The 26216-nt window shown below is 40.3% G+C and overlaps 1 protein-coding gene across 1 annotated transcript; it reads right to left on the bottom strand.

Annotated features, from left to right (window-relative positions):
• Nucleotides 1–1710: 1710 nt before the first annotated feature.
• On the bottom strand, nucleotides 1711–24496 carry LOC141938087 (fructose-1,6-bisphosphatase isozyme 2). Its single transcript, XM_074856586.1, has 7 exons — nucleotides 23936–24496; nucleotides 21130–21292; nucleotides 20103–20195; nucleotides 14027–14167; nucleotides 12705–12842; nucleotides 5759–5878; nucleotides 1711–2542 (listed from the first exon to the last, which is right to left on the bottom strand). The coding sequence occupies exons 1-7, from the start codon at nucleotides 24106–24108 to the stop codon at nucleotides 2348–2350; spliced, it is 1023 nt and encodes a 340-aa protein (XP_074712687.1). The 5' UTR covers nucleotides 24109–24496; the 3' UTR covers nucleotides 1711–2347.
• Between the last annotated feature and the right edge of the window lie 1720 nt (nucleotides 24497–26216).

The following is a 26216-nucleotide window of genomic DNA, read 5'->3' as shown; positions in this document are numbered from 1 at the left end:
GGTTTGCATGTGTTGTTTATACAGGGAAGATACTGATCTCTTTGCAGATACCAGCCCGCCAGCAGCCCACAATGAGTGTTATAATGTAAGCATCAGCCAACCAAACTGCAGTTGTTTCTCAGATCAGTGACCCTGCGCTAGCTCCTTCACTAACAGATGCTTCTGGTGCAAATTTAGGGGGAAAAAAATCATGGGAAGGCTAGCAGCTGAGATTATATGCAGGTTTTGCTGTGAAATCGTACTTAAATGAAGGCAACTCAGGGACTGTTACACTGGCACTAGGGCACTAAATGACTATGTTGCAGTACGCAAATAGATAAACTGCCAGCCCAGGAACGGAGATCTTAGTCACTAGAGCGTGTATAGCCACTGCAATACAACTTTCTTTCAGGATTTCCCTAAAAAGTGGTTGCTTTTAGAGGCCCTGTGGTCACGCTGGGGACTACCAAGTCCCAGTTCCTGCTCTGTCCTTAATCATGTCTCTTGGCCCCTTGGAAACAGGACCAGGAGCTTTCTTCTGATGCAGTACTGGTATTGTTATCTTACTACACGAGCCTCAAATTCTACTTGGTTTTAGGTTTCTGATTTAAAAAATGCAATAGAGTTTTTCAACAAATTGGCAACATCAATAACTATTTGTATTCTTATATGGAGTCAGGGGGAGAGAGAGAGAGGGTGACTATATGTATAAAATATATGTATAAACATATATATATATATGTTGTGCATGTTTTGTTTGCAGGAAAACTGATTTACTATCTTTCAGAGTCAGAGTGCACAGTTGCATTCTCCAGTAATGTTGGCTATTACCTAAACCCTCACAGATTTTTCTGCTTCCTCCTCATTCTCCAGGATTTAAGTGTTGCTTGTGTTTTGCTGTTGGTAGCAGAGATTTAGGAAGCACATGACGGGGAACAGAATAAACAAGTACGTGTTGTACTTGCTGATCCTGGGCAGTTGTCACTGTTAAAGCTTTAAAGAGTGACAGATAAAGACCTGCAGAAAGAGTGCTTTGATACCTGAAGCAGTACTGAAACCACATCCTCACCCCTGGGATAACAATACCTAAGTGTAAATACCTGTTCTGTATAATTTTTTGTCTGCCTTTATTCGCCTGCCTCTTCTTTATGAATAATAGAACATAGTTGTAAGTTTAAAAATAACCATTAGAGTTTATTGGAAGGAGTATTTTTAACTCCTATCTATGTCCTAATGTAATTCACAGAATTTTTAAAATAAAGTCTTGTAGGGGCATGGAGCAGGGGTGAAAATGAGCAGATGAGGCAGAAGTTGCTTACGGCAGGATGGTGACCAAAAGAAATGTCCATATAATGAGACAGAAGGATTATAAAGGTATCAGGATGTCTAATACTCAAAGTGACATGAAGCCCAGTTTTCACAGTCTTATCACTTAACAGAAGCACACATTTCTTTTAATTAATAATTTTCTCTCATTGGTCAATGAATGCCTGCTAGTTTCAGACCTGATTCCTTAGGTGGTGTCAGGTCTGAGATATGGCACTAGGGCACCAACAGGACAAGTGTGCTGGACGTGGCTAGGAACACCAGTATAACGTGTATAACAGGTCAAGCTTCAATCTGAAATGAGAACCTTTCAAAGTAAAAGAAAAGGGAAGTGTAACAGTTGCTTTGTGGAAATAGCTCATCTTCTGTTACAGAGAACAATGGATAAACAGGGAATAGTCATGATTTGAGCGTCACATCTGTAGCAATGGTTTATTGTAATTTGTGCTGTTGAAGGTTGCCTGTCTGTAAATAACACAAAGCATTTTCCTGTTCTTATGAGAACTGAAATACGCTGGCAACATTGCAGCCTTTTCATCTTTATTAATTACCCAAGACATACATAATTTGGAGCTTAAAAACACTGTTTCAGACATCACGAGGCTTTTGGTCTTCTCAGGGCTGTCAAGATAAAAAGCACTTGTGACAAAACCTCTAACAGAAAATCTAGATAATGGCATTGTGAACGTTGATGTGAAAATTCTGTCTGAAACAACGCCAACCAGGTAATGTCAGATGTAAAGCTTCAGATCAAATTGGGGTACTAACACAATTGTTAATATTATATAAATTAAGTCACTTCTGTTTAATAATCAGACTTGTCTCTACATTTGTACTACATAAATCAGAGTTAAAGGATTTTTACACATGTCTGCAAGGAGAAATGAAATTTTTGTTTTTCTCATCAGCCATTCTCACTATTTTTCTTGTTCTCATAATGTGGGATTTTCACTGAGAGATGAATGCTAATTGCTAGAATCCACCATCTTGGCTTTTTCTGTAAACTGAAGATGGATGAGCAAGGTCTGATGTGAAAAAGCCTTTAGCTGCTCTTCTGGTGTTTCTGTACACAAGCAAGATATTCTTGCACATCATCTGGAGAACCGAGGATAAGAGGGACTCTCTGGTGAATACTCTCAGGTTTCACATCCAACACTGCCCCAGTCCCTGTAGTCGCCATCCCACCTGCCTGCTCGATGATGAAAGCCATAGGGTTGCACTCATAGAGCAGTCGGAGCTAGAAAGAAAGAGGAAACACATGATTGCCTTTGGGGGAAATTACACCAAAGGACTTACCAGAATCTAACCTTCCTTTTGTGATTTTGCAAAATTTTATACCAAACATCAACTGACCTAAGTAGCAATGTCTGTCAATCAGCCCTAGCTCCTTCCCTCTCCTCCTCTCACCTCCCTTAATACCTTTTGTTTTGAGGAAGAGTGTACTGACCCGGCATGCAAGAATCACCACCATCGTTTCTAAGCTGATATACTGATGTGCAGCACCGGTGAAGCTATATTTTGTCAAAAATGTCAAAAGAGGCTGTTGAGCCCACAGACATCAGCAAAACAGTTAAGCCAACTAAGTTAACAATACCAGGAAAGAAAAGCCAAAATCTCTTCTCATGTACAGGCTTTATGTGTTACCTCAAAGCTTGGGGTAATAGCGTTGTGTTTGGTCAGGATATTTTGGAGTTTGAAACTTGATGCTCCCAGTTTCAAATTTCAGGATTTGATTGCCACTCTTCAGAAATATGAATAGATATTAGTGGCCTGAACTCATCCAGATAGTGAGTCTGTTTTCAGAAGTAACTGCTATAATTATTAAAAGCAAGTTGTCCTTTTTGGTATGGAGGCACTTTTGGTTTGGACCCTGATACCTGTTCACATCTTCAAAAATGTTACCTCAGGTATGCCCGTGTTCTGGTGGAATGCAAAGTTATCTGGGACATATGCCAAAAGTTTCTGTGTTTAAAATATGTGATAGCTGGTTACCTTTTAACAGACATTATTTCTGTAGGTTTAATTGAATCTTTGACGATCTATGAAACACCCATGCATGACAATGTTAGCGCATATTATGTTTAAAGGACTTTTCATATGTGCAAAAGAGAGAATGTTTTCTGGGGAGAAGGAAGCATAACAGGATGCAACCACATATAGAGACGAAGAAATGGGTTGGACACAGGACTTTACGACCCATCATTCCTTTATCACACATGTTTGTAATAAAACCATGTAACAACCTTAAATAGTGCATATTACCTTCATTCTTATCTTTAACACTGAAGTGCTACTTCTGGTACAAGGGCTCCATCTGACAGGCAACATAGGACTGATAACCTTCATTGTTCTCCTTAGTGCATGGCCAACTTTTGGAAGATCATGAGCCAGTAAACAGCAGTGGCGCCAATGTGGAACCATGTGTTGAGTTTCTTGTTGCTTAACTGTGACTACATGGCTTAAGGAAAGCACTTTTCCTTCAGGTAGTAGTGCAGTTGCTCTTAGGAGTCTTCAGATGGTCTCTGTCTTCAGATAGGTTTAACATCTTTCAACTAATAGAGAACTATATGCCTTACGTTCATAAAAAATATTATTTAACATATCTGATTTGAAAAGAGGATTTATTTGTTGGCTAGTTCTTAACTGGTTGTTGTGCATTTTGTTCTCACTCTTTATTTAACTTAAAGAAGGAGCTCTGTATGCAAGGGCCTACATGCATGTAATTTACATTTGCTCTAAAGCCTTTGTATAAATTTCAGTGACATTTGGTTCCTCTCAGCTCTCTATCCAAGTGCATAGACTATCTTTCAGGGGGATGATGATCAGGGCACCTGCCACAAAGACATTATCTCTTCAACAAGGAGAGATTTTTTTGAAAAGAACTGTATACACCTGCAGTCTGAGAAGGGAACAAGAAAACTTTTATTTGTAACGATAGTACAGTTTTTGCCTCTTTCATTACTCTCTCTACTATGGCAGTACAAGCCAGATCAATGCAGTAGTCAATATACTCTAACTCATGCAGAAATCTTGATTTCTATAAAATTATGTAAGTACTTTGTACATTTGTTCTTTTGTCCTGTTTGTCATCTTTTCTCTTCAACAATGGTTTAACACAGATTTCAAAACAAAAGTTTAATTTGAAGAAGCTAGTCAGCAAAGCCACTTCTCTCACACACAGGAAATTGCTTTTTTGTCTCTTGCTCTGATACACAAATAGATCCACACTGTTTAATGTGTTGGGGTTTTTTTTGTTTGGTTTGGTTTTTTGTTTGGGTGTTGTTTGTTTTTTTTTTTTTTCTGGAATGCTGTATCAAATATTTAAATCAAATTTGCCTGGACAAACATGCAGACATTTTCTGTTGTATATTCTGAAGAGTTCTTTTTCTATTCTTCTCGTTTCGCAGGCCACTTGGATCTGCTGTTATTATGATAAATATGTGTTCTCTGTCCCTAAAGAACTGTGGACATCAGAATGTTCTGATACCAGTGTGGGAAATGGGGCAAGTAGCTTCATGAGGGCAAATTTCTGCACATACCAGCCAAGGATCCAAAAACATTTGAATGGAAGGTTTTAAGTATGGTATTGATCAGGAAAGAAGAAGGTCTTGGAGTCAGAACACCATGACCAATCTATTATGCGTTGAGCCAATCATTGCCTAAGGATGACCTGCAGGTTACTGGTGGTTCACAGATCAGCTGTATAACCAGATCTCTTTTAAAGCATATTTGTTTAGAAGTTTAGTAATAAGGGTATCTGGTGCTGCAGGACAAAACTTGAGGTTGGCTATGGTCTATGGCCCAGTAGATTCAGGGAGTCACTGCATTGCATTGCACTGCATTAAGTCATGGTGTGTTTTGTACAGGTATCCAAATGGGAAATCATCTTTTCCCAGAATACTGATTTCAGCATGCATGAAACTCACCTTCCACTGACAGAGTTTTTCAGGTAAGTTAGTAGAAGCTTGAGTTTGCAGGGCTGGTGAGAGTAAGATCAGTACCCTTTGGAAACATTAGGTAGCCAAACTGTGTTGTCTAACATTGGACTATCTGGAGTTCAGCATATCCCACCCGGACTGTCATTGCCAGTATAAAGTGCAGAGGTCTTCCTTAGGACCGTGTTGTATCTGCTAGCTGTGCATAGGTATCTCAGTGGGGTTATATGGTACTGAAATATTTCTCTTTAGAAAAGTGAATAAAGCCCTTAGTTGTAGTGAAAACCATTTCAGTAGTTTGTAATAGAAAAACACACAGGAAGATTTCTGGCCCACATTGGGAATTGCCTGTATTTCTTTCCTAAATTCAACTGCTGGCTATCATATCCATGAATAATTTTCTCCAGGAGTGGAAAATTATTATCTGTTTATATATCTGAACTATTTCTTTACATCTCCAGGAAAACCAAAGGTATTAGGTTGACTAAGTTCACCAAAGAGTAAGTCAAACTATTTACCTTTCCTTTAGGACTCTTCTGATTAGCAGGATACATGAAGATCCCACCATACATCAATGTACGGTGAACATCAGCTACCATGGAGCCCACATACCTGGCACCATATGGGGAACTGCCATCCTGAAAAACATAAGAGTAAAACATTATATCTACCAGGCTAGACAGTTAGTAGCACTGCAAAATGTAATTTTGTTATAAAACAGGAATCAAAGCTACTTAAATAAATGGCTGCTTATGAACACTGCAAATACGTAAACCAGCCTGAACCTTAGCCTTTTGTAAGACGTAGTGATCATCTATGGGGTTCTAAAATAAGCACTTTAAAGAGATGCATTCACAGTATGGAAACCAGAGTGCCTGTAATGTGAGTGCACAATTTGGTATCACCCCCAGCCTGTGAAAAAGCGAGGGCTGCAAACAGTGAGTGAAAACTTCTCCACATTATAATAACAAGGTACCCATTTGATTGCCAGTTCTTCACTGGTTCCCAAGCTAGGCCATGAGGAGGGACATCATTTTTCACTACACATCTATATGGTTCCTAGAGGGCTCCAGCTTTTTCCTTCTAGCTTATTTATCAGGTTGTGAAATTGATGATAGCATTCATTCTGCAGCTTAGTTTGGGACATAGCAATTTATTTATGAATGTCATTTTCCTTGCTCTCACCTTAGAAATGAATGTTGAAGGAGAGGTCATTTTAGTAAGATCAGTCAGGGAAGTATTCATATCAGTCTCAGGTTTGCTGATCATAAAATTGATAAGGTAGGAAATGCAGAAGAGAAGCACAGTGTCTTGCACAAATAGAAGTTATATACACCAAATAAGGTCCACCCGAGAAAAGCACCAGGTCACCGTACTTTTATGAAGGGGAAATATACAATACAAATGTAAACCAAAGGAAAGCTTTTTGAAAGCTACTATGTCAAGAAGTCTGTTGGTCTTTTGATGTCTCCCACTCTGTCTTGAATGAAGCATAGGAGGAATTTGCGCCTCTCCAGAAAATTACTAGAGACTAAGACTTCATGCACATTTGATATATTTATATATGTGTGTATTGCAATGCTAAAAGTTTGAAAAAACCTTTGCATGTTTTTTTTTCTGTCTCAGTCAGTTGTCTAATAAAAAATCTTAGTGCTTTCTACAAAGCTTGCCTTGTGCTGATACTAGATCCAGAAAAATACATAGAGAATTTGTTCAGTGCCAGTTCCAAGATCTTCAGACATCACAGGTTAGTCACCCTTCCCAGCAAAATCATGAGGTTAGCTGGGAGAAAAAGAAACACAAGTAGGAGGAAAAAACACAGATAGAGAAGAACTAATAATTCTATTTTGAAATCACTTCTTCAAACTGTTCTGTGCAACTGCAAAGTTTTGATATCTACTCTCTTTTAAAATGGGAAATGATTCTCATGAAATTACACAATATAATGCCACACAGCACTAGGAAGTTGAGTCCTAATCCACTAAATATAAGACTTGGATATTTGATACAGCTGGTACTAAAAGTGGAACAGAGAACTGTTCCAGCCTAGGTAATAACCCTGTTCAATAACCCAGTACTTGTGCTGTTTTCTACAATTCTTCCTTCTTGTACACGTTAGGAAAACTACTAAAAATTCAGACAAAAACAATACAAAGTATGAAAGACATGATGGATAAGACACAGCCTGGACCTTTTATATTTAGTTTTATTTAAACCTTTCCTTATCACTTCCAGGCACAACTGAACAATACATTTAAGTAGTTGATCCCTTATTTTTCATGGCTTACTCTCAAATAATATATTTAGACTTCAAATGGTAGTTTCTCCATCTCACAGATGTTTTCACTTGTGACTGCAACTGTAAAAATCTGAGGTCAGAAAAAACACCTTAAGAGGTCTTAAAGAGAGACCAAAGCAAATCTGCAGTTTAAGAAGGGACAATTTTCAGGGGAAAATGTCATTACAGTCTAAAGTTACCTTTAAAAATACAGTCAAAGGAAGACCTCTCTTTTCTGGTTTCAGAAGGTGATGAAGCAAGCCTTAGGAAAGGTTTGTTAAACATTAAGAAAAGTCACAACGTATCAAACATAAGCAGGCCCAGAAACAGACTACTAAGGACTGCTTCTATGACATTATCCAATAAGGAATCTGCAACCCACATGTGTAAAATTTACTGACCATGAACTGCACAGCTGAGCCACCTGTGTTCAAATTATGAGATATGTTTGGGATGTGCTGGATTTCTTATATGCATGCAGGTCATTTACACAATTTATGTGTACGTGGGCAGTGTTATGTGAAGCTGATGAGATGCCACTGACAATTTTAATTGCTTCTTACCCTAATAGAAATTCATCTGCTAGAAACACAATGCTGAGAATAATACAGAAGAGAAATTCCTTCATTCTGGTATGGTTATCATCTGAACCACAGACTGAAATAAAATTTTCACTTCCCTTAACATCCAGCTACCTGCATGGTATAAATGGCCCTTTGGTTACTAGAAGTGTTACTTCTTGTTTCTCCAGTTAGGTCACTCGTGCATTTTTCTTACAGATGGGAAAGTTAATAGGTGTTGCATGCATGTTGGTGTATTGCCCAAGCTATCTTCTCAACCAAAATAACAGCACATGAATTCTAGGGAGATTCATCCTGAGTTCTGGGTAATGCCAAGCTGTGTGTTTGCCCAGTGAGCACTTCGCACTGGTTCAGCTGATGCTAATGAAAGACTTGGAGAACGTTGATGTTCCCTTGGTCAGCATCCATGGCATTTGAGTAAACTTGTTATTACTCTTAGTTTCATCCTTTCCACTGCTTTTCTTTGCTTAACCCAGAGTAACAAAGATGGCTCCTAACAGATAGGTCCTGTGATTTTTTTCTTCACAGTGTGATGGAAGTAACTTTTTCACTTCTTTATTCTACTCATTTCTGACAGTTATGTTCCTCCACAGCAGAACAAGACCAAGTTTTTCTTGCATAACTGTGATGACTAGGAGAGCGGGGTGAAAAAAGTATTTTCTACAGGCTACAGCAGCAACACCCTGCATCCCTCACTCCACATACAGATATGGTGACAAAAGCAGTGTTTTTATTATTTTTTTATGTCACTTGGGCACAGCTGGGCTGGCTGGCAGAAGAATGCTTCATGCTGAAATGTGGTGTTGATGATTTGTTTTTGATGGCATTACTAAGAGAAATCCTTAATCAGGGAGTCTCCATTGCATGTCTCTGAATCAGCAAGCCATGATGAGACTCAACTTCTCTTGTGACTGTAGGAAGCGAAGATAAAAATGTGTGGAATAGCAAAGTACAATAATGCCCACAGCATGTCTCTGAGTTCTACCATCAGTGAACCAATGCCAGCTAGAGGCTAGGGCCCTGCAAGCATTACTGGAAGAAGAACCCACTTTGGGAAGGAGTTAGAGTGAAAATTGTGCAGAAACAGTTTCTGGACCAGCAGTGTCCATTTGATACAAGGAAATGATCACCTGCTTTGCAACTTATTTACTTATAGCAACTTCTAATGATTCCTGAATATTGCTTAATAATCCTGCTTGCCCTGACTGTTCTGTGGAAGCTTACCAAGGGCTACTGCTACTGCATTCATCAAAACAAAGCAGTTTGCTGTGGAAATTTACCAAGAATTACTATGGTCGGCAAAAATGTTTCTTGTCCTTGGAAAGCAGATGTGCTCTAACTAGTTTAGTCTCGATAATGAGTAAAGATAGCCATATATGGAGGGTAGAAGTTCCACTGGTACTTTTAGATAAGATAGAATGAGTAAACCGGCTGAAAATACTCTTGTTATTCAAGAAACTGGCCAAGAGAATCTGCGCATGCTCCGGGGAAAAGTACAAGGTGAGAAAGACTACGAGCCTTCCTCCCAAAGACCCCTGAAGACGCCCCCCAGGAGGCAGCGTGCAGGTGCAAAGAGAACATAAACTGCTGACACCAGCCTTTCGAACTAACCCAGCCTTACTTATGCGTATGTATGTTTGTGGTATGTAATCCAATGGATATGTATATCCACCCTCTATAAGTTTTTGGTAAAATGTGCTGTGGGTGTGCAAGCTTTGTGGAGAAATCCCCTTGCACCCCAGTGCCGGAGTAAACATACCTGCTTTATAACTCTCTCTGAGCTGTGGAGTCTGTTTTCCGCAAATCACATTATACAGTGCAGACTGGAGTAAACATGTTGCATTACAGACAGCCTTGCAAATAGCAGCTTGCTTTTCAAGCTGGTTAAGCAGCAGGAGATTTTGTGATGCTTGACAAAAAATTAGCTTTACTCTGGAGTCTTGTTCCAGAAGAGATGTGTCTAGATAAATATTTCCTACTAAGATCTGCATGACAATGGTAGGAGGTTTACAGGTGACCTGCAGAACAACAGCACTTTTCCAGTGCTTTAATTCAGAATATATGCCTTAGGTGAATGGTGACAAGAAACTTTGAGGGTCAACATGGCTTTGTAGTGCAAACTGTCTGATCTAGGACACTGTTGTTAGTAAGGGAAAATCTCTTCTCTCCACATAAACAGTTGATTTGTAATGTTTGGTTGCCAATGACAGTGATACAGAACACAACACACGTTGTGGACAACATCTGACTTTTTTGGCCTGTTTTATTTTTAACATTTTTGTTTTCTGTGGCAATGTTAGAAAGTCATCTGAACAGTATATTGACCAAGAACCAAGGTAGGATAAAAGGGAAAAAAGGGATAAGAAAGTGACAAGTAGCTGAAATTAATGCATATTCTCTTGGCTTCTAGTGGCCAGAAGGCCATAGGGTGAGTGGTCTGCCTGAGTAAGAAGAGGTCCCCCATGCCCCACATGTCAGTTCCTCCTCAAATCAGAGGCAGGGGGTATCTAGCAGATACCCCCCACTGCCCTTCTGCATGCTGAAGAGAGGAAGACAAAGACCAAAGCTGTGCAATGCTCCAGCCAGGTGCTGCAAGGAAGGTAGGAGCATCATCAATGTAGCTGTAGCTGGTAAGGTTTACAGATGGTGCCAGGAAGCAGGCTTTATGCTATGGAAGAGTGGCAACACCTTCTCTCTCTTGTCCACCCACAATGCAAATATAATATTCTTTTTAAATCATGGAACTGAGTTATGCTGTTTCCAAAATTTAGGTTCATAACAAGCTCTCAGATGGGCATGGCACTTCCTTGTGCTTTGTGGCCATAACATTGGTGCCTTGGCCCTTCTCACACAGACAACCCTACGTCTCAGAGCAGCAAAGAAATGTGCTTGCTCAGCACCCTTGAAAAGGCTTCCCCTGCCCCAAATAACCCATGCACTACTGTGCTGCTTGTTTTAAAGTAACAAAAACACTTTCTGCCAACTTCTGTTGCATTAGAGCAATGACACTTTCAACAGGTTTTTGTCAAATGAAGCACAGATTTGAGATAAAATAGTGTTTGCAAATGAGGTTTTTCCTGTATGTCCTAACCTAAGGATTTAGTGAATCACATGATAGAGCCATCCTTACTGAGCCTGTGGTGATATATCTCTGTCTGGTCTTTCTACTGAGTTTGAAATCTCTTCAGTCTTTTTATAGTTGGCTGTGGTTGACTATTTGTTTAAGAGTTTTTGTAAAGAACACTTGGGTGATTTGCAAAAACACAAATTAATAAATCTAGTGTTAGTGCATTATACTGAATACATAGCTCAGCATAACTTGAGCAGAATGAGAAGCACAGAGCCCCTTCTCTTTCCCAGCTGGATTAGTTTTCAGGAAGTATGAAAGTTGTGCTGTAAGCTTCTGCTTCTTTCACAGCTGGACTGAAAGCAGATTTTGAAGTTTCAAAATAACCTCAAATATTCAAAACGAACATGTTTAAAATGCTGTCATGTGACACCCTCTGTAGCTACAATCTGGGTAATATGGAAAAGAGGTTTTGATAAGAGGTCAACATTGAAGCTGTATCCAATGCAGTAAATTCAGATTTTCAGCTCAGAAGGAGCTTTTCACAGGACTATGGTTTAAATTCCTATTCAGTACATTTCCCTTGTACAGCACCCTGAAGTTTTCTACTGGATACATTGATTTTTACATGAACCCTGTGTAAGTATTCTCAACAACTAATATCTTAAAAAAATAATCCTATGGTTTGTTTGGGGTTTTTGTTTGTTTGTTTATTTTTAACAGCAAGAGCACTAGAACCAGTTTCCAGGCCAAATTCAGTGTTCCACATCACAATATTTTGTTATGACTTAGTGGTCACATAGCCACACTTTCTAGAGGGCTTCCAGCTTTCCACATTGAGAGCTTGTGTTTTGTCCTCCTAGCATGAATTAGAGGCCATATAGAGCTGTTCATCAGGCATGGAACACGAGGAAGTTCATCAGACATGGGATGTCCTCAGCTTTACGTCTCTGAGGGGTAACATATAATCCTCTTAACAACAGAATGTAGTGAAATTGTGCCTCACACAATTTTTTTTTTCAACCTATGGGTTTTTTGCTCCATATGATGAAAGTAGACAGTGCAAGAGTGATACTGCATTTCTCAGATTCAAGTGAATACGAGAAGGAGACAGTGATGTCACCCAGATCCCTGCAAACACCTTTTGGGCAGTAGGTTTAATCTGCCCAAATGCTCAGCTGCACATATGACTGAGCTGCATAGTCAGATAAGCTAGAAAACAAGGGTACCCCCACATTTTGCTGGCACATTTTCAGAGCTTTGTTGAAAAACGTGGTCCTTCATGTACAGCACATTTTGCTCCACACAGTGATGAACAAGCTATGAATTTACTTACTGAAGTCTAAGCTATAGAAGATGTTAGGGCACCAGAAAAAAACACATGAGATACATACCCAAAATGGACCTGATGGCCTGAAAGGGTTACATGGGACTAAACTCATGGAGGCCTTCAAATCCTTTCCCATCCACCAGGACTTCATGGAATGCAGTGCTTGCCAGCACACAGTACATTGGGTACAGTGCTAATACTTTCTTACCTCAGGGAATTTCTTCTTTTGTAAATATTCTGTCATTGCAGGATCAAAATACTTCGCGTACCCTTCATTGAGACTGTATATCTTTCCTTTCTTCTTGATTTTAACATCTCTGTCCACCAAAATAAATTCACCAAGACCCTACAGAAGAACAGGACAGACCAGCTATTAGCAAGCAGCAGAAAATTTTGTTGACTTTCTGTAGCAGTTGTCACACTAGAGATGGGAGAAATGCTAATACAGCTTGGTCTTTTCAACACCAGTCTTGTGTATAACTTCACAGTATTAAAAACAGAGCAGAAAGTACAGACTCTGTGTTATGTTCATGAAAATTTGTCACATTGGTACTGTAAACAAAAAGCAATTCTACTGTAATAGTTAATATAGCAGAAGAACACCCGTCATACCTGGAAGCAGATGGATCGTGAATCTCTGTCCACAAATAATAAGGTTACAAATTAAGCAATTACACTGCTTTCTGATTTTTGAACTCTTCTTGCCTGTCTTGTCTAAATATCTTAAAGTGGATGTGGTCAGCTACCTCAGGTGTTGCTGTCTGAAGTTTGAGTACAACTTCCACCTTCTCTTCGTCTAACCAGAGCAGTTCAGGTCCCAGTTCTTTCCACTTGGAATGAGCCTATTTATAAAGCTTAAAGGAGTTTTGATAATAATGCATCCTTTTACTAAAAAACCCTCCTATGTTATTGCCCTCATCTAATGCTGGTTTCTCAAATGATCAGTGTCCTTCCTCCAGGAACACTTGTTGGGCTCCTGGGCTCAACACTGAGGGGTAACACATGTCCAACTGTATGGGTATGATTCTGCTTTTACAAATAGTTGGATATGTAGCTTAGAGGACTTAGAGATAAAACTAAATTGCACTCAAGGAATCAGATATCACTTTGTATGAACTGTATCAAAAAACAGTCCTTGCCCCAGGCTAAACACTGAACATGCTGAGGGTCTACAGACAGAAAAAGCAAGAACAAGAAAGAAGTTGGAGTCCTTCAAGTGGAGGCAAAGACACTGTTCAGAGTATATTTTCTTAAGTGTTTGTGCTAACTAGCAGTCTGGATTAAACGAACAGGGATTCAAACACTTAAACTCTCTTTCACTGAGCAGAAAAAATAGAGGTATTGGTACCAATATACTCATGTATTATTGAATACTTGTAAGGCAGACGTGGGGTGCTCCAGGATGTGGGTGAAAAAAAAGAATCGTGTAGATTGCCTAGATTACAGAGACAAGGAGTAGCAAAAATGAGCAAACCCAAGCATGGAAAGGTCTAAAAGGTAGTGACAATGTGATTAACACGATGACTGTACCGGATCGAGCATGAAGCAGTCCACTCCTTGCCCGGTGGAGAGAGCAACCAGTGTAGCACTGCCGTACAAGGCATAGCCTGCGGCAACAATATTGCGTCCAGGCTGCAAAGCATCTTTTTCAGAAGGCTCATCATCTGTTTCCTGAGGAAGAATAACCATTGGACTGAAGGTTAAATTTTTATGTGAAACAATAAAAACAACACTTACATAATAATGCGAGGCAGATTTCCTTTTTGTGTCTACACAGGCCTTTGAAACAACCAGAAGAGAGATTGTTCCCACTAGTTAAGGGCAAGTTTGGTACAAGTACATGTGCATGCTGGGACAGGATGTTGAGACTTTGTTATTTTATACATGTCATGCAATCAGTACAATACCTGCAACAAAGCTGATACCTTAGCATTACAGCCCAGCCTATTAATTCAAGATCATCAGAAATCTGAGAACAGAGGTACTAATTTTCTGTAAATGTAAACATAAACTATCATACTGACAACCCTCAGAGGGAGTAACTGTGAGGTGAATGCAGTAATTAACATTACAGACAAGCTGCTTCCAGTAATGCAGAATAAAAGAGTAGATAGTGCAACATGATGGAACGGAGATTGTGCATTGGTCTCTGCTGGTGAAGAGATGGGTAACTGAAGTGCTATAAATGTTCATATTATATATAAAATAACAAATGCATTTGCTTCGCATATGTAATGTGTGCTTGTGCACAGGTATGCATCTATAACTCCACATAGAACATTCACATGGCATTTTACTTCAGGCTTTTAATCAATTTCCAATACTTGTATTTTGATTTGGCACTTTGGTTATCACTGAAAAACAATAGCCCAAGCAGACCTGGTGCAAATATTTCCAGCCAGCTCTGGGGGTGCGCCTCAGCCACGGCTTACAAAAGTTTGACTGGTGGAATAAGAAAGGAGAACAGCCAAGCGTACTTGGGAAGGCTGACTCCAGCCTTTACCTCCTGGGACTACAAAATGGGTAGGGAATGATTGATATTAACGTTTCTTTAAAAGCTTGTCAGTTGTTGTGGGTCTTCAGTGGATGTTTTGCTGGTGGTTCACAAGGAATTGAAATGAGAACCCCCTCAGATCCTTTCTTCAGGCCCTGGTTTAGCATTTTATTTTTCCAAACTCAGACAGTTTCTCAGTGATTGCATGGGCCTAATTAGATTGAGTAGTGTCCTGGTTTAGCCAGGATAGGGTTAAGTTTCCCCAGCAGTGGGGGAAGCTCTAGCTGGGTTATTCATATGCCATGCTGACGTCACATCCTGGCGCGAGCGCGGGAAGGATCGGTGATCACGTGGGTTGGCGCAGCCGGTTCTCTCACTGCTGTATCGGTATATACTTTGCTCTGTTCATTGTTATCACTGTTATTCTTATTGTTATTGTTTGTTGTGTTGCTGTTGCTCTGTTGTATTAAACCTCTCCTTATCTCAGTCTCGGGGCTTTGTATTTCACTCCCTTTGGGGAGGGGCAGTGGCCGCGTGGTCTCAGACCCCGTCAGGGGCTAAACCAACACAAGTAGCAGATAAATAGAAATAGCAGCTCTAGCCCAAAATATCTAGTTAAAAAAATAAAACCCATTGGAGACTGGTTTGTGTAGAAAATAAAATATTTGATGAATATTGAGTAAATTCTTTAAAAAATCAAGAATGCCTTCCACAGATATTTTCCAAAGGAAAACACCTCTCCTCCAACAGAGAAATTCTCTGCTGTGCCCCATGGCAAGGAGCTCTCAGGTTAAACATCAGGGTCCTAGTAAAGTGGAAATCTAAGCATAATCTGGGGATCCCATTCATGGTTGTATGCCAATATCTAGAGGAAAACAGATGCAGGACACCAAAACGACATCTTTCTTGGCATATGGAGACAGTAATTCCACATCAAAATGTTTTCATGTTCAGATGAAAGATTCTGTTACTTTTGTTACTTTCGTTTACAGTTTTTAGCTGTATTTTGCTCAAAACTTTTAATTATTATTATTTTTCCAAGCTCTTCTGTGGCAAAAAAAATCCAGTTGGCAACCAGCTCTTTATGGGAGCTGAAATATAACATGTGCAAATATATCTGGTACACAGTCCCTTGGAATACTCTATGTCAAGCTCCTTATTCAGAGAGGTTATAATGCACATAATGAAGGAAGACTAGTTAAAACCCCTGTTTGTGTATTCCAGAGCTTTGAATACTGACTATTAGTGCCTAATCCTTTGCTAAAACAATCTTTTACAGAACCAACTATTATACCCTACATAGCATCTTCTCTTTCAAAAATTAATCCCCATGGCACGTACATCTCATCATCAAAAGCAATGGTTGTCAATAGTAGACTTATTATCAGCAACATTAAATGCAGAATTAAACATACATTTACACAACTAGTTGCAAACATATTATGATTCTACTAGCTCTTTATATGTTTTCCTCATTAAATAAAAAGTAATTTAGTATAAATACAGTAAAGAGGTTTGTTTTGTAGAACATGGTATATACAGTATACGTAGCTGCTGGTTACGCATGGTATTGATTTAAAATATATTTTTCAGAGATGAGCTTTTCAGTCCTATCTCTTAAATGCATTTTCCATGTTTATATGGTTGAGAAACCACTTATTTGTTGACTATGCTGAAAAAACAGAGGAAAACCTTCCTCGGGAGGTGGACAGTTGGGTAGAATTCACTTGTTTTTCCATCTTTATTCAGAACTGTGTTTCCGAGAGCCAGCTTCCAAAAGGAAGGAAAAAAGACCAGTCTCAAACAAATATTTTGCAGAGCTCGTCAGAATGTAAAAAAGCTAGAGATCAGCTGATATTTCATTGTTAGGACTGCAGGAGTTTCATCCTGCCAAGTACCATGTACTGTGAAACAAACCAGGGAATTAAGCTAGCTGGTAGGCTCTGATAGCTGCTGAATATTTTCACTTCTTTCTGGTGCACAGATGGATTTCCTTTCTATTCTATTTTGACTATGAGATGGCGGTAGTGAAATCTCTTTAGAGGTCTTCATGCAAAGCGCTGAAATAGACAGAGGGACTGCAGAGAAGCTCTGACAAGTGTTCATTGACAGAGTCACTTTTGCTTGTTGTTGATGTGAAGCAGGTGAAACAAGGTATACCGAGTCTGGCTACAGGGGTACCCTTGGGTGATATCCAGGGTTGAAAATTTTTGCATGTATGATTTGCCCATATCACATAAGAGAGTTCTCATCAGCAGTGGGAGCAGCTCTGGAAGGACGTAGTTTCCAGATCTTTGTTGGTATTACATGTCTCATGAGTATCCTTTGCATTTGCCCTGAATTCTTACACCTTCTCTGTGAAGGACCACATGGAGGGGAGGAGATTGTCCTCATGACAATGAAGGGGAGGAAATAAAATACATCTAAGGCATTGGGCAAAGTTACAAATTAAAACCAAAATGAAACAAAGCAGCAGAATTTCATAGCGTATACGTGCAGTATGAATTGAGAGTTGTAGATTCAGCTCAGTGAAAAATTGGGAAGACTCCAAGCAAAAAATACTTATTGTCACAACATCCTGACACTCCAGCAGCTGAGAGACCCTCAGAAGCAGTGACTGTCAAGGTCGTATCCCCTGCTCTGGCTTTTGCTGATTCAACAAGGGTCCTCCCTCAGCCCCACTTTTCTGACATTTCTGGTCTTTTTAACAAATGCTACCCATGCTTCAGAAAGTAGAAGCTAGGTGGCAAATTAAATAAAAGTAAGATGTCATTTATTTCTCAGTGGTTTTCTCTAAGAAACTGATGCAGCGCATTTCTGGCAGGAGGCAATGGTATCTGCCACCATGGTGGTGGCTCTGGATTGGGAGCAGCCAGAGGAACCATTTTCAGGTTTGAATTGTATTGGCCAAGTCTGGCCTTTATAGAAAAGTGTTGATTATATTTTTTTCCTAAAATGAGGCAAACATTTCATTTCTGGAGGGTGTGGCTTTGGAAATGAAGTTAAGGTGCTGACATGGTGAGAAAATCAGTAACGCAATCATTTGAGAATTGGAAGGTACTAAATATCAGACAGGTGTTAAGAATCATCCTTCAGAATTACAATTGTTCTAGCTTTTCCAGAATGATGTTAATGAACCTTAAATGGCTTGAAAATGTGTTTTGTTTCTTAAGTGATTCTCACCCACTGGGTAAACATATCACTTTTATTTCCTTCATGATGCCCTTCAGTAACAATCAATAAAGCACTTATTATTATTTCATTATTTCAAGGGGTTTGAAGTTAATAGTGTTTTAAAGTTAATAGTGTTGCTACAAAATTGTCTTGTCTGAGAGGAAAGCACATTATTTAACATGTACTTTGGAATTAGCATTTTAATGGCAAGAATTATGCAAGAAAAAGTCTGTAAATGCAACATTTTTTCTAACTTTCCAGGGAAAATTGTTAAGTTGTTCTTGTAATTGACAAACTGTGCTTCATCCTAGCAGAAGGGTTTTCGTATGGATATCTGTACAAAGCAGTGTAATCTTTTTATGAAGCGCTGGAGGTACTCACCCACATGAAAACCAGTAACTTAGAAACAGTATTTACAACAAAAAAGTTAATATATATTAGAAAACCACAACTATGGGAGGATCATAAAATGAATTGAAAACTTGAGCATTTGGGAATGACATGAGTTCTTTGGGAAATGTTTCTATTCCGAGGAAGAATCCTAGGGAAAACTGATAAGTCCGTAGTCTTTACAGACATTAGCTGGTGAGTTAAAGATGGTAGAGAAATATAGTCTGTATTTCAACCTGAGCACTTGCCTTTATACAGAGTAACTGAGCACAGCATTTCTGAAGAGAAAGCTAACCACCTGTAAATGTTGGGAGGTGCTGTATAGTTTTAGGCTACCTTTAGAGAGATAAATAGAAAGGGTGGGGTTCCCTTTGCATACCACAGGGGCATGTGACATAGATTGCATCCATACAGTTAAGCTCTCTTCCCCGAAAAAGCAAGGTGGTAAGGTAATACTGGAGGTAGTCCCTGGGCTGCTCTTTCCACAAGCCGTACCCAGGCATCATCTCTGTGTTGTTTGGCCTGGGCTGCATCTATGATGGGGGTTTGCACTAACCATTAACAGTGTGGACAGCCATGTGCCAGTACTTGGCTTGTGCCATGACCTTGTTGAGACTGTGCCATAACTATTTGATTTACTAGTAGATGCATATTCTCAACAGTGATTAGCATATTGCCTACCAGAAGTGTGAAAAATGAGGACCAACCCGTTGAAAACTATGAGTTAAAAGGCAAGGGCAGACTTTAAAAATGTACGCTCATATGAAGTGTTCGAAGTATAGCATATGAGTCTGCAAAGACTTCTTTGCAGTCACAAGTACTGTAGATGTTACTTCACAATAGTAATGGCTGAAGGTCTCCCATAGTCATATGACTGTGAGTTCAGGCTTTAGGAAAAACACCAACTGCTGGGAGATTAGCAATCAAATCACAAGACTTGGCATGACTCTAACTATTAATGTTTGTTAATTGGCTGCACAGTTGCTGTGCAGCCCCATGGCAGCAAACATGCTGGCAGGGCCCCAGTGGCTGTAGGTGACTGCTTCCTTCAGCCTCAGGTGGCCGCCATCGTTAGCATGCTTATAAACTCCCATCCATAACAGGCACAGCAACTCCCACTGAGAGGCCACCACACTGCTAACTGTGATATGATCCAGACAGTGACTGTCCGCCCTTCCCAGTCTATCCAGGAAGACAAATGCTGAGTTGTGAGCACCACCACACCCCTTAGCTTCCCTGCAGGGAGTAAAGCATCACTGAAGGAACTAACCAGCTGCCTGATGGTGAGAGGGTTTTAAGCTCCTTTGTGTCCGGAGAGGGGAAGTGCTGCCACCTAACAATTTCATGGGGCTGATTGTCCCCTTCCTGGGAATTCAGGCAGCATTTTAGCACATGTGAATCTCAAGTGTTACTTCTTATACTCTAAGACTCTGTTGATCCCAAAGACACCTAAAGGACCTAGGAAAGAATCTAAGCAAGTTGATATACCCATGACATTTTGCTTTTACCAAGTGAATCATGCCATGTGTGCTTCATTCATCCTCTTACCTTTTTGTAGATAGCAAATATTGTTCCTATTGGTGCCAAGCAGTCTATATTGGATGAGCCATCGAGAGGATCAAAGCACACCACGTATTTACCCTAAAACAGAAGTGGCAAGGGAAGCATTAAATGATATGTAGTCTTGCACTATTATTTCCTTTTACTTGACAAAACCCATGGTTTTTAGACTGCATTTAGCCCTTCAAGTGTGCCTGACATGACTTGTCAGAGAAAGCTGCACTGTTGACCCAGCTGGCCCTGCAGCACAACACCCACTCCCTGCAGGGCCTGCCAGAGAAATAGGAGAGGGCATGTTTCTGCTCAGACAGCCCAAAATCTCATGATAAAAAGGAGCAGTCCTCTGCTGCCAAGCAATGCAAGAAATCACTTGAAAGCAAAAAGACTGACTCATTCTGGGAGTGAGCATCTTCCTCAAGTAAACATGTTTTGTTTTGTTACGTTTTGTTCTGAACAAAAGGACTTGCCTGTGATGTGAGGTTTGAGGGTAAGAAGGCAGAAAGAAAACATCTTGGGGAAAGGGTGGATTACATCAGCGTGAGCAGTATCTTGCTGCAATAGGATCCCCTCCTGGGGGAAGCCTGATGAACAAGTCAGGTGTTTCCTCTGGACATGTAACATAAAACCCAGTTCTGCCAGCCTCTCATCTCATTTTATCTTGCCTAAATATTAACGTAGTCCAAAACTGTTACACCAGCGGTCAGGGAATTTAATAATATACTTACACCTGGGATCTGGGGTGTGTTAACAAGCTCCAAAATAATGTTTCTCCCTCCTTCACAAAACTTTAATAATAATTTTACCCTCCACAGCTCCTTTAGCTGTTGAAACCATGCCATCCACCACAGTTATTAATCAAAACAATGCAGTAATGGTGCAAAATTTCTGAATTCCCCCGGGAAGGTGGGGGGGGGGGGCGACGGTGTGTGTCAGGCCCAAGTTTCATACTTGAAACAAGAGTGCCACCTGCTGCTTCCTGAGCCAATAAACCCCTGAAGGCAGGAGCTGCACAGACCCGCTTGTCTTTCGGGGTGAGGATGGCTTCCTTGTTCTCCTCCGTTACCAGGACGCAGGTGCTGTAGGAGGACTGCAGCATATTAATCACCAGAGAGTTGGATAATACATCCAGCTTCTTCACTTCATCACCGGTCACGTTCACGGTGCCAGCTATACCAAACCTACAGAAAAGTAAATCAGGAAATCTGAGGGAGGACAACGTTACAGGTTTTTAGAAAAAAAACCAAGTCAGGGTGACTCCTTCCTCTCATCTTCCCACATCTCTAACCTTTGGATTAAACTGATGAGGTGCATTAGGAGATGGTTGCTGCTGCTGGAAAATAAAAGGGTGCATGAGAAAGATGAAGGGCGATGGTTTGGGAGCTTTACCTGTGTCTTTTTGCTTCTGCTTGGATGTTCTCCAGGCCAGAGGCAGAGCCCGCTGCCCGGCTGGAGCATGCCAGGCTTCCCTAAGAGCCCCACGAAGCAGCTGGCAGCAGCGTTGAGGACTGAGAGGGCAGTTAGCACCTGCATTATTTTCTGCTGCTGGCTGCTCAGAGCTCTATGACGGTCCTTTAACCCACATCCACTCAGTCCCCAGCCACCCCAAAATCAGAAGCTTTAAATGCACCCCCAGATAATTCCCTAGGGATCAAGGCTGGTTTTATACGGTGATCCTCAGCTGAGTTAGGAATGATGCTTCCGTTCCCTATCCTGATTTTAACACTATACTTATGATGTAGCATACATATTTATGAGATTACCAGTTGAGAAAGCGCTGTTTAGACCTAATGTGCATGGTCTGGGTATCTTAGAAGTATAAGGACTCAGATAGGGAATAGATACAGCATTTTTATTCATTATGAAAAAAAAAAAAAAAAAAAAGGAAGGGGAAAGGGACAACTAATTAGTCCCTAGGATGTTGGTCAGCAGCAGACCTTAGTTGCAGGCAGGGTAGGTCTTTTGTGTTACTCAAAGCTCAAAGTTGCCTGAGCTTTTCAGAAGTATTGAGCATTTTGGGCACTCTGTTTTGGAGTGCCAAGTTTGAGATACTGTAAAGGACCATGATTTTTCAGGCAGTGCTAAGCATCCATTCTCCTGTTAGTGTGTTTTCAGGCACATTCCCAGCTGCAGTCTATGGCTTGGAAAAAGTCCTCCTTTACTCTTGAATGGCAAATTTGTTAAAAATTCATGCTGAACTCTTTAACATTAAAGGAGTCACTTCACAGTCTCATGTTTGGAGAGGCTAGAAACATCAGACCTCTCTAACTTCACAAATGCAGATGGATGCAAGCCAGTCACTGTGATTGAAAGTTTGCCATGGGAATTTCTGAAATGTCATGGTTAGTTGCAGTAATTTGAATGGTTACTCATTTGTGTGTTTGGATACTTTAGATATTTCTGGTACATCACCTGAAGCTTTTGTTTAAAGAAAGAGACATTTGCTCCTTAACATAATAGCTGTTTTATTTCTGAAGGGAAGATTCATCTAGCACAGTGTCCCCTGAAAGCTAGGTGTCTGTTCCACCTGTAATGGAGGTTCTCCCCACTTTTAAATACTTCAGAGGTTGCATATTGAAAGTTAAAAATGAGACAAAAGCAACTGTTCCTTTAAGTCAGGTAGGCAAAACAACTTAGCTTCACCTACTAAGTACAGAAACAAAGTATGGTTTAACAGTTAGGGCATAAGAACCTGACACTGCTGAGTATGTCCCATGTCCGCTCTACATATTATGGTCTATGCCTGTAAAGTGAGGGTGATAGTGCTGAGACCTTGAATTCATGATTTGGAAATATTATTGAGGACTTTGACCAAATAATCAACAGAAGTACAAAAAAACCCAGAGTGTCATACATTTTGGTGTTTCCACGGGGTGGGGGGGTGGGGGGGGGGGGCGTGGGGGGGGGGGGAGAAAAAAAAAAAGGAAAAAAAAAAGAAAGAACAAGTCACAAATGTTGTCTTTCTTACACAAATATATTCCCTGTCTTTTTTATGCATGCATGCATATGTACATACACAGGCATGTACAGAAATGTATCTTTCAATACATAATAAAATCTGTATATTTTAAATGCATAATTTTATTAGGATGTTGCAGCTCTCTGAACCACTTCATATAGATCACCATTAAAACAATGACCTGATGTCTATTTCACCTGTCTGTGTGAGGAAGAGCTTGGTTCATTCCAGGCTTTGCTGAAGCAATTCTTTATTCCATTTGCTAAACCAGTAGATGTCAAATTGTTATGTTTGTTTTTCATATAGAGCCTTTTAAGACTCCTCACCTGTAACCCTGATACTGCTTGAAGAAGGAAGGGGAAATGCAGTCATGCATGGGAGCTTATGGCATTTCTCAAAGGGCAGTTGCTTTAGACCATTACTTATACTGCAGTCAGGCAGAGCATCAGCTTCCCAAGATAAACCAAGCCCTTATTTACACAGCTCAGCACCAGACTTGGATGTTAGCAGAAAAAATCACAGTGTGATATTCTACAAATCCACAGTAGTTTTAGAAATAGATCAATATCAACATTTACAAGGGATATTGAGGTGAGCAGTGCACTGAAGTTCTGACTTACATTTTTAGAGTAAAATATTACAGAACAGCGGTTAGCTTAAATGTCTATCTTGCGCCCAATATTAAAATGCTCCAGAAAGAGAGATCTCCCACTTCCCACTCTTGGTAATCCAGGCTTAGAGTCACTCATCTTAAAAAAAGACACTTCCAACGTATTTATGAATCCCTGCCCATTCCCCAGCCTTGCTGTGCAAGTAGCTGTCTTTCTACCTCCTCTTCCTCCCCATATTGCTAGGTAGGACTCACATGTGGGCAAGGCCTGCCTTTCTGACTGCAGAGGAAATGGCCTTTATGGCAGTCAGCATGGAGTTGAGCAGCTGTGTCAGCTCCCCTGTTGCTCCTTTAACGCGGCGTCCCTTCTCCATAACGAATCGTGTGAGTGTCAGCATATCCGTTTCGAAGGGGGTTTTGTCGGACATTTTTGCTGGGTACCAGAGTTCTTATCTTCTCAGCAGGATGAGACACTTTCTTGCCGCGTTGAGATCCTGGGTAGCTGTTTTATTTTGAGGCGAAGCTGTCAGCTGCGTTGCTGGTCAGAGTTTATTAAAATGTTTCTGAGACCATGTGATTAAGTGCTCAGAATAACTGCATGCCAGGCTGGCTCCATGGCACCTCCAGGGTGCAGAGAAGAAGCCTAAGACAGGACTAAAGCTGAGCAACCACTGTTAATATTCGGCTTCCCTTCCCACGCACTGAAATTAGCAATGTGCAGATCTAATAACATATTCTAATTGTGCGTTAGACTGCTTATAATGTAAAACTCTCACTGGTTGCTTAGGTGGAAACTGCTTGCCTGTAGCTTCTGCTCAGCCATGAGCTCAGCATAGCCAAGACAAAGCACACAATTTGCAAGGCACCAGAAATGAAGGCATAGGGCACCAGTGACATGCGTGCCATAGTGCCCCACAGCAGAGCACCCACCACGCTGTGACTCTGGACAGTGAAGTTCCCTTCCCATATCACCTTGACACCTGCTTGTTCACCCCCTTTTGGCCTCCTCCATAGAGGAGGGTTTCAAAGGTGTATGGCACATCCCACGGGAATCAACAGGAGATGCAGGGTGCATCTAGACATGCATTTATTAAAGATGTTTTCTGTTGCTTGTTGGTCTGCTGCAATCCCATTTTAAGGACTTCATTCCTAGTCTGGGCAACTTGTAATATTACAAGGCTTGCACGAATGATAAGTGCTGGTGAGCTGTAGCTTGATTGGTTACAGAGTAATTATGTCTTCAATAATTTACAAATGAAGTTTATCAGATTTAAGCATGTCTGTGTCATAATCCACAAAATGAAATTTTACATCAGTTTTGGTATTGTAGTGCACCATGTAAATATAGGCATGTCCAAGTTTGCAATTACACGGCCGATAACTCCTTACAAGCAATAGACTTGGGTGACATGATGCTAATGTAAAGGTAGACAGGAATATCAGTGAGTGAGGTACATGCTATCTGGAACATTGGAATTACGGATTTTAATTACAGCACTATCTTCCCACTCAGATGAGGCAGTAAGAACAATTATATGTCATAGCCTTCATTTTACTTATTAGCAGCACTCTTATTTTTAAGATCTGGAAAGCCTACAAGCAAACCAAGAAAATCTGGAGTTAAAGACATAAAGTTTCATGGAGTTTCATTGTTATCATTCATTCAGCCCAAATTACTGCACTAAAATCATGAGAAGAAGACAGAAACAAAATTCAGTAACAAAGTATATACCTAGCTTTGTTTTTGTTAATAGGAACTGTAGCTGTAGGCAATGAGTTTTTATTTCTCTTTGCATGTCTTTTTTAATCTTTAGCATTTCTTTGGATTTTCCTAAAAGCATCTCTTCACCTATGAACAATACATTACTTGGAGAGTTGTAAAGGGATTTGAATGATAAAGTTTTCTACTTTGACACCTGTCTCAAGGAAAGGCCTTAGAAACTGACAGCACTGAACACTAGCTACCAGTAGAAAGACACAGTTCAGTGCTACTTGCATCCTGTGTGCTTAGCTTTGGGGATGTTCTTCAAGTCTCATTCTAAGGAGGAGGAAGGACTGGTGAGCAGAGCTCCTCTGGTGGAGCAATAGGCAGATTTTGCACTACATCCTCTAAGGCAATGATGGAAGAAAAAAGTTATCTTGAACATGTCTTTTTCTCTTTTCTACCTCTATAATCTAGTTAAAAGTATATGATAGCATTTACATCACAGGACAAATACTCCAGAGCTCTTTTTTCCAGGCTAGGAGACTTTCTTTTTTCAATCAGACTTTGTACAAAACTGAAAAATAACATCTTAAGGAGCTCTGGGATAGCACAGGGTGCTATTAATAAAAGAAGGGGACAGGTTTCACATTATACATGCAACATATCTGCTAGCTTAAAGTACAGTCATTACATTCTGCACATTATCTGGTCATCATGGCAGTTGACAGCCTGACCAGTACTAAAATGCTTTTAATGTAGAATCTCTCTGCTGTGTAGCTAGAGTACCATCAGGATACCCAATCAATTTAGTAAATAAGAAATGGGGTGGGA

Source organism: Strix uralensis, chromosome Z, assembly GCF_047716275.1.
Source record: "Strix uralensis isolate ZFMK-TIS-50842 chromosome Z, bStrUra1, whole genome shotgun sequence".
NCBI lineage: Eukaryota > Metazoa > Chordata > Aves > Strigiformes > Strigidae > Strix > Strix uralensis.
The sequence above is the reverse complement of the archived record's forward strand: the minus strand, read 5'-3'. Positions and strand labels throughout refer to the sequence as shown.